Source organism: Geotrypetes seraphini, chromosome 7 (assembly GCF_902459505.1).
Source record: "Geotrypetes seraphini chromosome 7, aGeoSer1.1, whole genome shotgun sequence".
NCBI lineage: Eukaryota > Metazoa > Chordata > Amphibia > Gymnophiona > Dermophiidae > Geotrypetes > Geotrypetes seraphini.
The window spans coordinates 163633376-163646308 of record NC_047090.1 but is presented as its reverse complement, the minus strand read 5'-3'; the positions used below and the strand labels follow the sequence as shown (position 1 = coordinate 163646308).

The following is a 12933-nucleotide window of genomic DNA, read 5'->3' as shown; positions in this document are numbered from 1 at the left end:
GGCATGGCTCAGGCTTTTGAGAACCTTGTTGTAATGCCCACTTTTAAACGTCGCTAAAGGTAGTGCATAAAAGTAATAAATCAAATCAGTCTTCACATAGCTGTCCATTTAAGAATCATACTACTATTTATAATGTCTATTGCACTGCTGGATGTATGTATTGTGTACATCAAAACATTCAAGAGACAGTTCCTTCTCAGTAGAGCTTACAATCTAATCCAGGGGTCTCAAAGTCCTTCCTTGAGGGCCGCAATCCAGTTGGATTTTCAGGATTTCCCCAATGAATATGCATGAGATCTATGTGCATGCACTGCTTTCAAAGCATATTCATTAGGGAAATCATGAAAACCCGACTGGATTGCGGCCCTCAAGGAGGGGCTTTGAGATCCCTGATCTAATCACATAGGATAAGTAAGGGGTTAGGGCAGGGGTAGGCAATTCTGGTCCTCGAGAGCCAGAGCCAGGTCAGGCTTTCAGGATATCCACAATAAATAAGCACGAGATAGATTTGCATCTCAAGGAGGCAGTGCATGAAAATCCATCTCATACATATTCATGGTGGATATCCTGAAAACCTGACCTGGCTCCAGCTCTCGAGGACCGGAATTGCCTACCCATGTTTAGGGAATAGGTTAGCCCAGGGGTGGGCAACTCCGGTCCTCAAGGGCCGGAATACAGTTGGGTTTTCAGGATTTCCCCAATGAATATGCATGAGATCTATTTGCATGCACTGCTTTCAATGCATATTCATTGGGGAAATCTTGAAAACCCGAGTGGATTGCAGCCCTCAAGGAGGGACTTTGAGACCCCTGCTTTAGACTTTCTCACAGAGAAAGACTCTTATCTGATCCCAGGGTTGACTGTAATACAGAAACCACCTATTCAAGATGGCCTTTTCAGTGTTGGATAACTGGGCTAATCTGGATAACAAAACGGTGGTCCCTGCTGCTGGCTGAAGTTGCATGCTGAAGGTTATTAGGGTAGGGCTACCAGATGTCTGGATTTCTCCGGACATGTCCTCCTTTTCGAGGACAAGTCCGGGGGTCCGGATGGCTTTTCAAAACCCAGCACTTTGTCCATAGCAGGGGGACAGTAGCTTTCTTAGCAGACTGGCCACACAAACATCCCAGCAGAGCAATGAGGCACTGCAGCGAACTTCATATAAAAGGTCGCAGGTACACATCTCACCATTATTTTTTACAGAAAGGGTGGTAGATGTGTGAAACAGTCTCGCAGAAGAGGTGGGTGGAGACTGAGATTGTGTCTGAATTTAAGAAAGCCTGGGATAGACATGTGGGATCACTTAGAGAGAAGAGATAATGGTTAATGCGGATGGGGCAGACTGGATGGGCCATTTGGCCTTAACCATAAAGCTCTATGACCTCACAATACAAAATGCTGAAGGCCTTAGCCTATAAATCACAAAGTTCTATGACCTCACAATGCAGGTGTAAAGAGCCTTAGCCTATAGGGAGAGGAAGAGATGGGCCATTTGGCATTTCTCTGCCATCAGGTTCTATGTATGCTTGAGCCCTCCAAAATTCGCCTACACCCTACTGTAACCCAACTATATACCTCCCCAATAGTCCTTACATCTGCAGGTGTCACCTATGTAAGTCAGTTCAGTAGGTTTTGGTAGATTCACACTTTCTATCACAAGTGTACTAGTTAGGGTGGGACATGGGCCTGGGTCCCCTTCACTGCAGTTCACTGCACTAACCACCAGGCTGCGCCATAGACTTGCTTGCTGCTCTAATATGACTGGTCATAACATCTGAAGCCATCATACAGGCTGATATGTATTGTTTCATTCACATCTTTGGTGGGTGGGAGTCAGTAACCACTGGGAGAGTAAGGAGGGCCATGCTTCAAGCCTCCATTGGTCATTATTGCAGAAAAATATCCAAATCATAAGTCTGCCCTAACTCTGCACAAATACACCCCTTTGAGATTTATGAGTTGAATAGTAAAGACTATTCAAATATCATAAATATAATGTGAATCCTCAGTGTAAAGGTAGTAAAGCTCTAAGAAGCAACAAAACAAAAGTGAAAAACCTCCAAAAAATGACAAAGTGGCAATTGGATGTTTTAGTTGCTAAAATGTCTAAATTGCCATTTTTCAAACAAGTTTTAGATGGTTTTCTATAATCTTTGTCTGGAGTGTGTCTAACTCATAAATCTCAAGGGGGTGTATTCTTATGAGAATTCATGGGAGCCAGTCAGGAAGCTGCTCAGTGTCAATCAGGAGCGCCAAAGCGCGCTCCTGCTTGATGCCTCTCAGCGGCTGAAGAAACCCGATCTTGTGGTAGCCACCCACTGACCGGGTTAGCAGCGGGGCAGGAGCACGGAAAGTTTGCTCCTGCCCGCTGCACCTCTGGACCCCAGGTATTCCAGCGGTGGAGGAGGTAGGACGGACAGGGTGCAGAGCTCATAATTTGATTATCAGCGTTTAAAGACGCACCCTCATATTTTAAGTTTATTTTGAGGGGAAAAAAGTGCATCCAATATGCCGGCAAATACGGTAAAACAGTCAGACAGCTGTTGTTCTAACCCACATCACAAACTGTAGAGAAGGGACTTACAAGCTACTGTGTGTTCAAATAATTAAAGCATTATCAGTTGCCATAAAATGTATGCATTCAGACTTGTAGAATAAGGTGACCTAGAAGAACAGATAGAAATATCCATGAACTACATCTCAAATGCTGAAATTTCTTTTTATTCTGCCGTTATTTACAACTTTTTAAATGAAAGAAAATCAAGATGCATTTCCAGAATCCCTTTCCACAATTATGAGATCGCAGCTTATAAGAACCCTCCCCTTGATAGCTAAACTTCACAGCTGGCACTGCTTTAACCCTTTAATTGGCAGATGATGAAACGGCTGCTTTACGTAACTTGATATGGAACGAGAGCAACAGTGTCAAGTAAGGAGAAATTAGGTTCTTACCTGCTAATTTACTTTCTTTTAGCTTCTCCAGACCAGTAGAGGTTAACTTTACGAATGGGTATATATCTAATCATGACCAGCAGGTGGAGACTGAAAACAAAACTTTGGGACAGTATATACTATCCTCCCTTCTCTATTTCCCTCAGTCTGCCGAATAGCCAAGCAGAACCAAGAACTGGAAAACAGGAAGAAACCAATACTCCGAACAGGAGTAACAAATAACATACCCAAATGCTGTTGGAAAATGCAGAGGAGAAATACCCAAAGGAAAATGTCCCCACAGCTCGCCAGCTAAGCCAGCCGAGCCACAGCCGCTGTTCTTTAATTCTCCCCGGCCCTAGAAAAATACTAGAACCCGCAGCAAAAAAACAAAAACTGCCCGCGAAAACAGCCCCAACAACAACAACAGACAGGGTGGGGACCTCTACTGGTCTGGAGAAGCTAAAAGAAAGAAATTAGCAGGTAAGAACCTAATTTCTCCTTCTTTAGCACTCTCCAGACCAGTAGAGGTTAACTTTACGAATGGGACGTACCAAAGCAGTCCCTCTCACGGGCGGGACCCCCGAAGGGCCGATACCAGAACACGCTCACGCGAACACCGCGTCCCGACGCGCCAGAACATCTACCCGATAATGTCTAACAAATGAATGCAAGGAGGACCAAACCGCAGCCTTACAAATATCCACCGGAGGCACGAGCGACGACTCAGCCCAAGAAGCCGCCTGACCCCGAGTGGAATGAGCCTTGAGAAACTCCGGAACAGGCTGCTGTTTCAGAAGATAAGCGGAAGCAATCGTCTCCTTGATCCAGCGCGCAATAGTAGCCTTAGAAGCGCCAGCTCCCCGACGAGGACCAGCCAGGAGGACAAAGAGATGATCGGACTTCCGGAATTCCTGGGTCCGCTGCACATAAGAGCGAAGGACCCGACCGACATCCAACTTGCGCAGCTGCCGTTGCTCAGAAGAGCCCTCCCAACCACCCAAGACCGGGAGAACCACCGATTGATTGACATGAAAAGGAGAAACAACCTTCGGCAGAAAGGAAGGAACCGGCCGCAAGACGACCCGCTCCCTAGAAAACTCCAAGAAGGGAGCCCTACAAGAGAAAGCCTGCAGCTCAGAAACACGCCTAGCAGAAGTAATGGCCACCAAAAAGACCGCCTTCAAAGTAAGGTCCTTCAAAGAACAGTCGGCCAAGGGCTCGAAAGGCAGGCGCACCAAAACAGAGAGAACCAGATTAAGATCCCAAGAGGGAACCGAGGGCCGTAGGGGAGGCCTAAGCAACTTGGCCGCCCGCAGAAACCGAATCACATCAGGAAGAGCCGATAAACGCTGACCTGACACCAACCCTCGAAAGGCCGACAGGGCCGCAAGATGAACCCGGAGAGAAGACCAAGCCAGGCCTCTATCCAGGCCATCCTGCAAGAACTCTAGAATGTTAGGCAGAGAAGCGCGAAAAGAGGTCACTCCCCGCGCCCGACACCATTCCTCAAAGAGACGTCAAACCCGCACATAAGCCCGAGAGGTAGAAAGCCTCCGGGACCCCAACAGTGTAGAGATCACCTTGTCTGAATATCCCTTCTTGCTAAGGCGACCCCTTTCAAGAGCCACGCCGTAAGACAGAAGGGAGACGGGTCGAACATGGGAATGGGACCCTGCATCAGAAGGTCGTCCGAGAGAGGCAGAGGAAGAGGAACCGCCACCAGGTGCCTCACCAGATCCGCATACCACGGACGTCGAGGCCAATCCGGAGCCACCAGCACCACCAAACCCGGATGGTGAACAATGCGAAGAAGCACTCTGCCCACCAGCGGCCAAGGAGGGAACACATACAACAGCCCCTCCGTTGGCCACGGCTGGACCAGAGCATCCAGACCCTCGGCCAGCCCTTCCCTGCGACGACTGAAGAAGCGGGGGCACTTTGGCGTTGCCACTCGTGGCCATCAGGTCCATCAGGGGCTGCCCCCAATCTTGCACTATCAACCGAAAACGCTCCGGCGCCGAGAAACCACTCTCCTGGATCCAGGAAGTGACGACTGAGGAAGTCTGCCTGAACATTTTCTACCCCGGCTATATGAGAAGCCGAGAGGTCCAGAAGATGGGACTCCGCCCAAACCATGAGCCGAGCCGCCTCCTGCGCCACAGGAGTGCTCTTGGTGCCCCCCTGACGATTGACATAAGCCACCGCTGTGGCATTGTCCGACAGGACTCTGACCGACTTGCCCAGCAAAAGGGAGTGGAAAGCTAACAGCGCCAGCCTGACCGCTCTGGTCTCCAACACATTGATCGACCAGGAGGCCTCCTCCGCGGACCAGGTGCCCCGAGCTGAGTGGCCCATAAACTGAGCCCCCCCAACCGAGGAGACTCGCATCCGTAAGGAGCACCGTCCACTGCGGGAGATCCAGACCCACCCCCTGAACCAGGTGAGGGGTCCGGAGCCACCAGCGCAGACTGCAGCGCGCCAAGCCTCGCAGGGGAACCGGAACACATCCAAATCTTGCCTCCGGGGAGACCACCTCCGAGCAGAGCATACTGAAGAGGACGCATGTGGGCCCGCGCCCACCTCACCACGTCCAGGGACGCCGCCATTGACCCCAGGACTTGGAGGAAATCTCGCGCCCAAGGACCCCGGGACGCCAAAAGCAGGCGAATCTGAGATTGCAATTTGCTCACCCGGGCCTCTGGAAGGAAGACCTTCCCCAAGGAGGTGTCGAACATAACCCCAAGGCACTCCAGACGCTGAGCCGGGACCAAACCGACTCTTGGAAAGGTTGACCACCCAGCCCAGCGACCGGAGAAAACTCCACCACCCGAGCCGTAACCCGGGAGCTCTCCTGCAACGACTTTGCCCGAATCAACCAGTCGTCCAGGTAGGGGTGAACCAGGATGCCCACCGACCGCAAGGCTGCCGCGACGACCACCATTACCGTGGTGAACGTCCGAGGAGCCGTGGCCAGACCAAAGGGAAGCGCACAGAACTGAAAGTGCCGCCCCAAGATCGCAAAGTGAAGGAAGCGCTGATGAGAGGCCCGAATTGGAACCTGCAAGTAGGCCTCCGTCAGATCGAGAGACGTAAGAAAACTCCCCCGGCTGAACCGCCAGAATGACCGACCGCAGCGTTTCCATGCGGAAAGACGGAATCTTGAGAGCTCTGTTGACCCCTTTCAAATCCAGGATGGGCCGAAAGGTCCCCTCCTTTATGGCCACCACAAAGTAAATGGAGTACCTGCCGGTGCCCCACTCCGTAGGGGACACCGGCACCACTGCCTCGAGATCTAGCAAACGCTGAAGGGTCTGACGAAAAGCCTGCGTCTTCCATGGAGTCTGACATGGAGAAGCGAGGAAAAGGTCCGGCAGAGAGCGGGTAAACTCCAGAGCGTAACCGTCCCGCACCACCTCAAGGACCCACTGATTCGGACGCGATCTCGGCCCATTTGGGGAAAAAATTTGCGCAGCCGGGCCCCCACCGGAACCAAAGGGGGCGCCGGCAAGGAGTCATTGCGCAGGACGGGAAGCGGGGGAACCGGCGGAGGGATTCCCTGCCCCCCGACGGGCCCCCCGAAAGGGCTGCATGTGCTGGAAGAACCGACCCCAGGAAAAACCCTGAGCCGGGAAAGAAGCAGCCCCACGCCCCGGGCGATACTTGCGAAATTCCCGCAAAACGCCCCCGGGCAGCCCCACACCTAGACGCAGGGCGGGCACGGTCCTCAGGCAGACGGGGGCACCTTCGAGTCCGTCAGAGTCTGAATCAACTCATCTAATTCCTCTCCAAACAAAAAGACCCCCTAAAGGGAACTTTAGTAAACTTAGCTTTGGACGCAGAATCCGCCGCCCAAGCGCGCAGCCACAAAATACGCCGCGCGGCCACGCCATAGACTTAGTCGAAATCCGCACCAAGTCATAAAGAGCATCTGAGAGGAACGAGGCAGCCATCGCAATCTTCGCTACCTCCTGATCCACTAGAGACCAGTCATCAGACTCCCGATCCAGGACACGCTCAGCCCACCGAAACACGGCGCGAGCGACTAGCTCCCCACAAACAGCCGCCTGGACCCCAAAGGCAGAGACATCAAAATCATACTTAAGAAGTGTCCTCTAACGCACGCGCCTCCGAGACCCTAAGAGCAGAACCGTCCATAACAGGCCCGGTATGCCGCTTAGGAAGTGCCGAGACCACCGCGTTCCCCATTGGCGAAATTAAGGTAGCCCTACCTCCCTCCGGGACGGGATACCCAAGAGCCAAGGCGCACACCAAACGAAACTGCGCCCATAGGCCACTGCGCCAACACAAAATCCCGCAAATCCTGACGCACAGGAAAAGAGCGGGAAACAGGACAGACCCCCTGAAGCAGAGGGGCCCCCCATACGCGGGGTCTCCGGCGGCGCCACTGCAAAAATGCAGCACCAAGGAGACCTGCTACACAGGTCTAAAAGCTCATCCCTCTGAATAAAAAAGCGCACCACGGACGCATCTGCTCTGGAAGACGGGAAACCCGCCGCCCCGCTGCCAACAGGCGTCCCCTCTAGAGGATCCTGGAAGCCCGACAAGCAGCCAGGTCCTCAACCAGGCCAACACGCTCCTCCGCCCACCAATTCGCAATCCAAGCCCCCCCGCGGGCGCTTGGATGAGGGAGGAGGAAGAGGGGTCGCCAAATGAAAAAAAGGGGGAGGCAAAGCCATAGGGGGCGCGGAGGGAAACCCCCCCGAAACCCCCCAGGCGCACGTGGGACCCCCAAAAGTCCGCACAAAGAAAGAAAATAAATTGGGGGCAAAAAACCCCTGGGGGTCCCCAGGGACTCCCTGCCCCAGCAGGGGTCCATGCTGAAACCTGCCCCTGTGTTCGCCATACAGGGGGAAGGTCACCTGAGGTTGCAGACAAAATGGAGGGGCCAGACAAAGAAAATAGCGAAGTTCCCGCCAAAAATGCTCCCTCCATGGCCTGTAGCGGCTGAGAAGACTGAACAGTCTCAGCCGCTAAGACAGGCAAGTCGGCATCAGCTGTCAAAAAAATCAGCTGAGAGGGAATCCCTTCGGGGAATCCCCCCGTGGGCGGTTGTGGAAGACCGGGCTTCCCCACTGCTCCAAGCCGACTCGCGAGGCACCATCGGCGGGGAGCTCTGGGCGCCTGCAGCCGCTGCCGACGGAGCTCCACCACCTCACCGACCCAAACCGCCGAGTTCAGGCCGGCCGCGAGTTGCCCTCGCGGCTGGACTCAATTGTGTCCTACTCCCCCGGTGAGAAGGGCACAATTGCTCCATACGCGACCTAGCTATAAAAATGTGCCGGTTACATGAAAAAATACAGTAAAATACAGTTTTCTTAAAGGGAAACAACCCTTCAAACCAGCACTACCTCAGGATTTTTTTTTTTTTACAGAACAGACTCCACAGGCTCTCGAAGCAATATGCCTTGCTTGACTTAGGGGGCAAGGCTTACTGCTGAGGCTCCTCTAAAAAAATGTGGGAGGTGGAGGAAGTGGGGGGAGGGACCCCGCTCGTGACCCGCCGGGTTTGACACCCCCGAGGTCGGACGGACCCCCAAACAGGGCCCGACCAAGCTCCGTCCGGCCAAAAACAGGGACAATAAACCCCTAAACAAATTCCAACAGCCCTACCAAGAGAGATGGGTACAGATCACTCAACACCTGCTGGAGACTGAAAGAAGACTGAGGGAAATAGAGAAGGGAGGATAGTATATACTGTCCCAAAGTTTTGTTTTCAGTCTCCACCTGCTGGTCATGATTAGATATATACCCATTCGTAAAGTTAACCTCTACTGGTCTGGAGAGTGCTAAAGAACAGACATTTGGAGATGCAGATCTCCCATAAAAGCCATGGAAAACACATATTGCTTCTGAGCAACAATGCCAAAAAAAGGGTTAAAATGCTGGCTGTGGCATTTAAACTTATACCTGCCAATTCAGTGCCAGGCCACATGGTCAGATCCTGGCACCAGATATCTGGGTACAAGCCCACGACTGGTATGGCTGATATATCCAACACTAAGCAAAATGAGCGTAAATCGAAAAGTAAAGGCAAAATATATTTAACAACTTTAATAGAAGTAACTGTGAACAATTGAACATATCACTTTTCCATAAAGTCCTCATGCAAGATAGCGCATTTGTTGTATTGTTCAACTATCTTCTGCGTTCCTGCAGAGACATTTTTCAGCAACTCCTGAAGCCAGGTGAGCACCGCTTCCTTTATGTCATCATGCTTTGTCTTTTGCTCTCCGGGTCGCAGTGATTCACCCACGTCTCATTGCCGGTTACAATTCTCTCCAGAATACTCATCTCAGGAACTGGGTCACAACCTCCGCACGCTGTTGCTTGTACAGATCAGTAAACTCTTTGGGAACCCATCGGGCGCAGACTTTCCTGAATCCCAAGTCATCATTCATTATGGCAAATGCAGATCCAGAGCTGATATCCAAATTTGCGGCCTATCGAGACACGATTATCTGTCGGTCTTTTCTAATCAAGACATCCGCACTGTCAATGTGCTCTTGTGTGTGTGATGTTCATGGGCAACCAGAACAACCTTCGTCGGTTACACCTGTTCTTCCTACTCATAAAGCTTTCATTGATTAATGGTACTTTGTCCATACTGAGTCAATATCCTATAGTAAATTTCCAAAGAAAGTACACTACTTCGTGTTGTTCGTCAATGGTGCAATCTTGCAATGGAGCGTCCACGTTTCTGACCTCATGGATGCCACATGACTAGAGGCCAAGTACTGTACATGGATGAACTATCTAACATGAAATATATGCGTACATATGTTGCATTTCACTAGCTCTGCTCATCATGTAATTTAATAATTGCCTTTAATTTTTGATTTGCTCTTGTAGCTGCTGTAAATTACCTGAATAGTTATCCAGGTGTCAGCAATGAATGTTGGCAGAAAATAGATATACTCTGGCTCTACCCTGGCACTCTCTGGGTAGTGCTGTGCCCAGTGAGGAGTTGCTCCTACCCAGATAAGTGCCAGTGAGTAATGGGCCCAGTATTATTAGCAGAAGTCTATGCAATACATTATTTGATAGAAAATCTATATGCAGTTTGCTCTTCATCTGCCAGTTACATTTCCAACTGCACAAATTACAGCCCCCAAGCTTCTTAATCAATATATTATATTTTACCATTACTCCTTTTAAATTCTATTTTTCACAGACTAGCACACTTTTCTGGTAGAGTATTTCTGGTGGTACAATAATTATTTTTGTTGTACGTAAAAAATAGAATTATTGCATTGTCTGTGCACACAATTTACATACATGTCATGTTTGAACTGAATTTACAGAAAAGTGTAACAAATATTAACAAGTGCCTTTTATTTTCTACTCCACTGCTTGAAAACAGAATCAAAATAATATACATGGATTCTGTTTAAAAACATTATTTAAAACCCGTCTTGGAAGCAAAACTAGTTCTGGAATAAATGATCTAGCTCCTTCCAATTTCTTTGGGCCCAATTTATCATGTATGTAGTCTTTACAACATGTCTTTATACTCTCTGTATAACCTAACATGAGTTTTTTCTTCTTGTGGTAAACAACTGTAGAATGATAAATTTCCCTAAAGCATCGTCAGCACTTAAACCTTTCTATATTGTGAGATCTGTAGATATGAGGGGCCACTGAAAAGTTCTCAGCACAACCAAGAAGAGAATGAGGTGAAGCCATGAAACTTACAAATTATTTCACTTTTCTTGACACTTTTTGCTTCAATGATATGAAATGAAAAGTGTCAAGAAAAGTGTGGAATAACTCGTAACTTTCATGGCTCCACATCATTCTCTTCTTGGTTGGGCTGAGAACTTTTCAGCGGCCCCTCGTATTGTGATGTCATAATGCCTCAATCCACCAATGCCTAAGAGCCAGTCTCATCAGTGATGTCACAATGGCTTGGTTTCCCTATACCTGTGCCCATTTGCTAGATGCATTTTGCCTCACTAAAATGAGAAGTGTCAAGGAAAGTATGGAATAACTTGTATTTTTTCATGGCTCTACATCAGGGATCTCAAAGTCCCTCCTTGAGGGCCGCAATCCAGTCGGGTTTTCAGGATTTCCTCAATGAATATGCATTGAAAGCAGTGCATGCACATAGATCTCATGTATATTCATTGGGGAAATCCTGAAAACCGACTGGATTGTGGCCCTCAAGGAGGGACTTTGAGATCCCTGCTCTACATCATTCTTTTTGGCTGGGCTGAGAACTTTTCAGCAGCCCCTCATATTAGATACATGAATTTTAAGATTAGCAGTGAATATTTTAGAATGGTAAAAATAAGAGCTAGGAAGCGACTCAGTGAGCTAAGCATAAAACTATAGGCATGAGGTTTAAAGAAGCAGAGGCTTCCAATTGCAACCGTAAACTAGCTTCTGCTACCTTCAGCCTGAACTCAGAATGGTGCCTAATCAAGAAAAGTCTATCAAATAATATGGTTTCAATGTTTGGATCAGATAAGCAGTTACAGCCATAGGTGGAACTAGAATTGGGTTTTGTTTTCTACTGTGCAACCTTTGAAATGGAACACTGTATGATGTAGTTAAACAGCACCCTCTGCTGTTAAAATCTCATTTTTCTCAGGCTGCAGCAGCGAAGACATGAAAATGACACATCTTCTATAGTCAAAGTTCTTGGTTATTAACCAATACCCATTTATGTGTGCTTTCTCAATAAAAGTCGGAATACTTTCCCAGTGCCATTTTAGTGATCCTGAAAAACAAAGGATGATTTTAGTGATCCTGCTCATTTGTTGAATTCTCATACCTGTACTGAGGCAAAAAGGCAGTAGTGCTAATTCACTTCTGCAGATTTATTGATAAATGATACCATTTATTGTGTGATAAATTACATCTATAGAGATCATTAGAAATCAAATGCCAGTTTCCTCGGAGTCATGAAAAGTTTCACTGTTTCGTCTGAGATTTGCTTCCGTCTCTCTTGATGGGCCAGGATTATCGGCTGCAAGGTTTCGATCAGCGCTTTTTTCAGCTCCCCTGTTAATAAAGCTCCACTTGTGTAATCCTAAAAGAAAGGAACAGAATTATATTTAACCAAAGGACGTTCTTATACAAATCAAGGATTGCTTTCTTACAAAGAGATCTAGAAATCAATGGGCTCGCTTTTCAGTGCAAGTTGTACATTTGCTGGTGGGGTGGCCAATGCATAACCTTCTTAGCCTTAGATTTCTGGTACTTCAACATATACAATCCTGCTGTTAAAATTTCTGAATGAATAGAACTTAAAGGGGCTAGGACTGGAAAGTGGAGACGGTGATACTACCTTTCACATATTTAGCAGCAATATTTGAGAACATAAAGAGTGGTCATACTGGTTCAGCCCAGTATCTTGTTTCCACAGTGGCCAATCTAAGTCCCAAGTACTTGGCAGAAACCCAACGTAGCAACAATCTAGAGTTTAGACTGTGATGTCATAATGCCTCATTCCACCAATGCCTAAGAGCCAAACTCATCAATGTTGTCACAATGGTTTGATTGTCCTATACTTGGCTCACGTAAGAACATAAGAATAACCATACTGGGTCAGACCATGGTCCATCTAGCCCAGTCTTCTGTTTCCAACAGTGGCCAATCCAAGTACGTGACAGAAACCCAAAGGAGCAACATCCCAAGCTGAATTGATAAGATGTGTGTTTAACAGTAAAAATTTCTATTTAGCACAACTAACTTTTAATGCTAGTAAGCTGTGCCATTGAACAGAGATGTGCATTTATTTGAAATAAACTAATATGTAGAGGGATACAGTCGTAAATATCTGAAAAACTTATTTGTCCAAAAATGTACTGTAGATTAAGTTTAACAGAAGGACTTCATTCATTAACATCAAAAGATACAACAGACAAAAAATATAACAAAACGGAGAAAAACAAACCTCATACACAGGCAGCCGGGACTACACAAGTGCCCTAAGCCACCTGTATCATCACTGGTTTGAAAAAAACACTCCGTATA

At 48.2% G+C, this 12933-nt stretch overlaps 1 protein-coding gene across 3 annotated transcripts in view; it reads right to left on the bottom strand.

Moving 5' to 3' along the window:
• Nucleotides 1-11753: 11753 nt before the first annotated feature.
• WARS1 (tryptophanyl-tRNA synthetase 1) overlaps nucleotides 11754-12933 on the bottom strand; it is a 40863-nt gene continuing 39683 nt past the window's right edge. For all 3 annotated transcript variants that reach the window (XM_033951539.1, XM_033951540.1, XM_033951541.1), the window contains one exon: nucleotides 11754-11986. In XM_033951539.1, coding sequence (XP_033807430.1) covers nucleotides 11828-11986 — 159 coding nt within the window. In that variant the 3' untranslated portion in view covers nucleotides 11754-11827. The remainder of the gene's footprint in view (nucleotides 11987-12933) is intronic.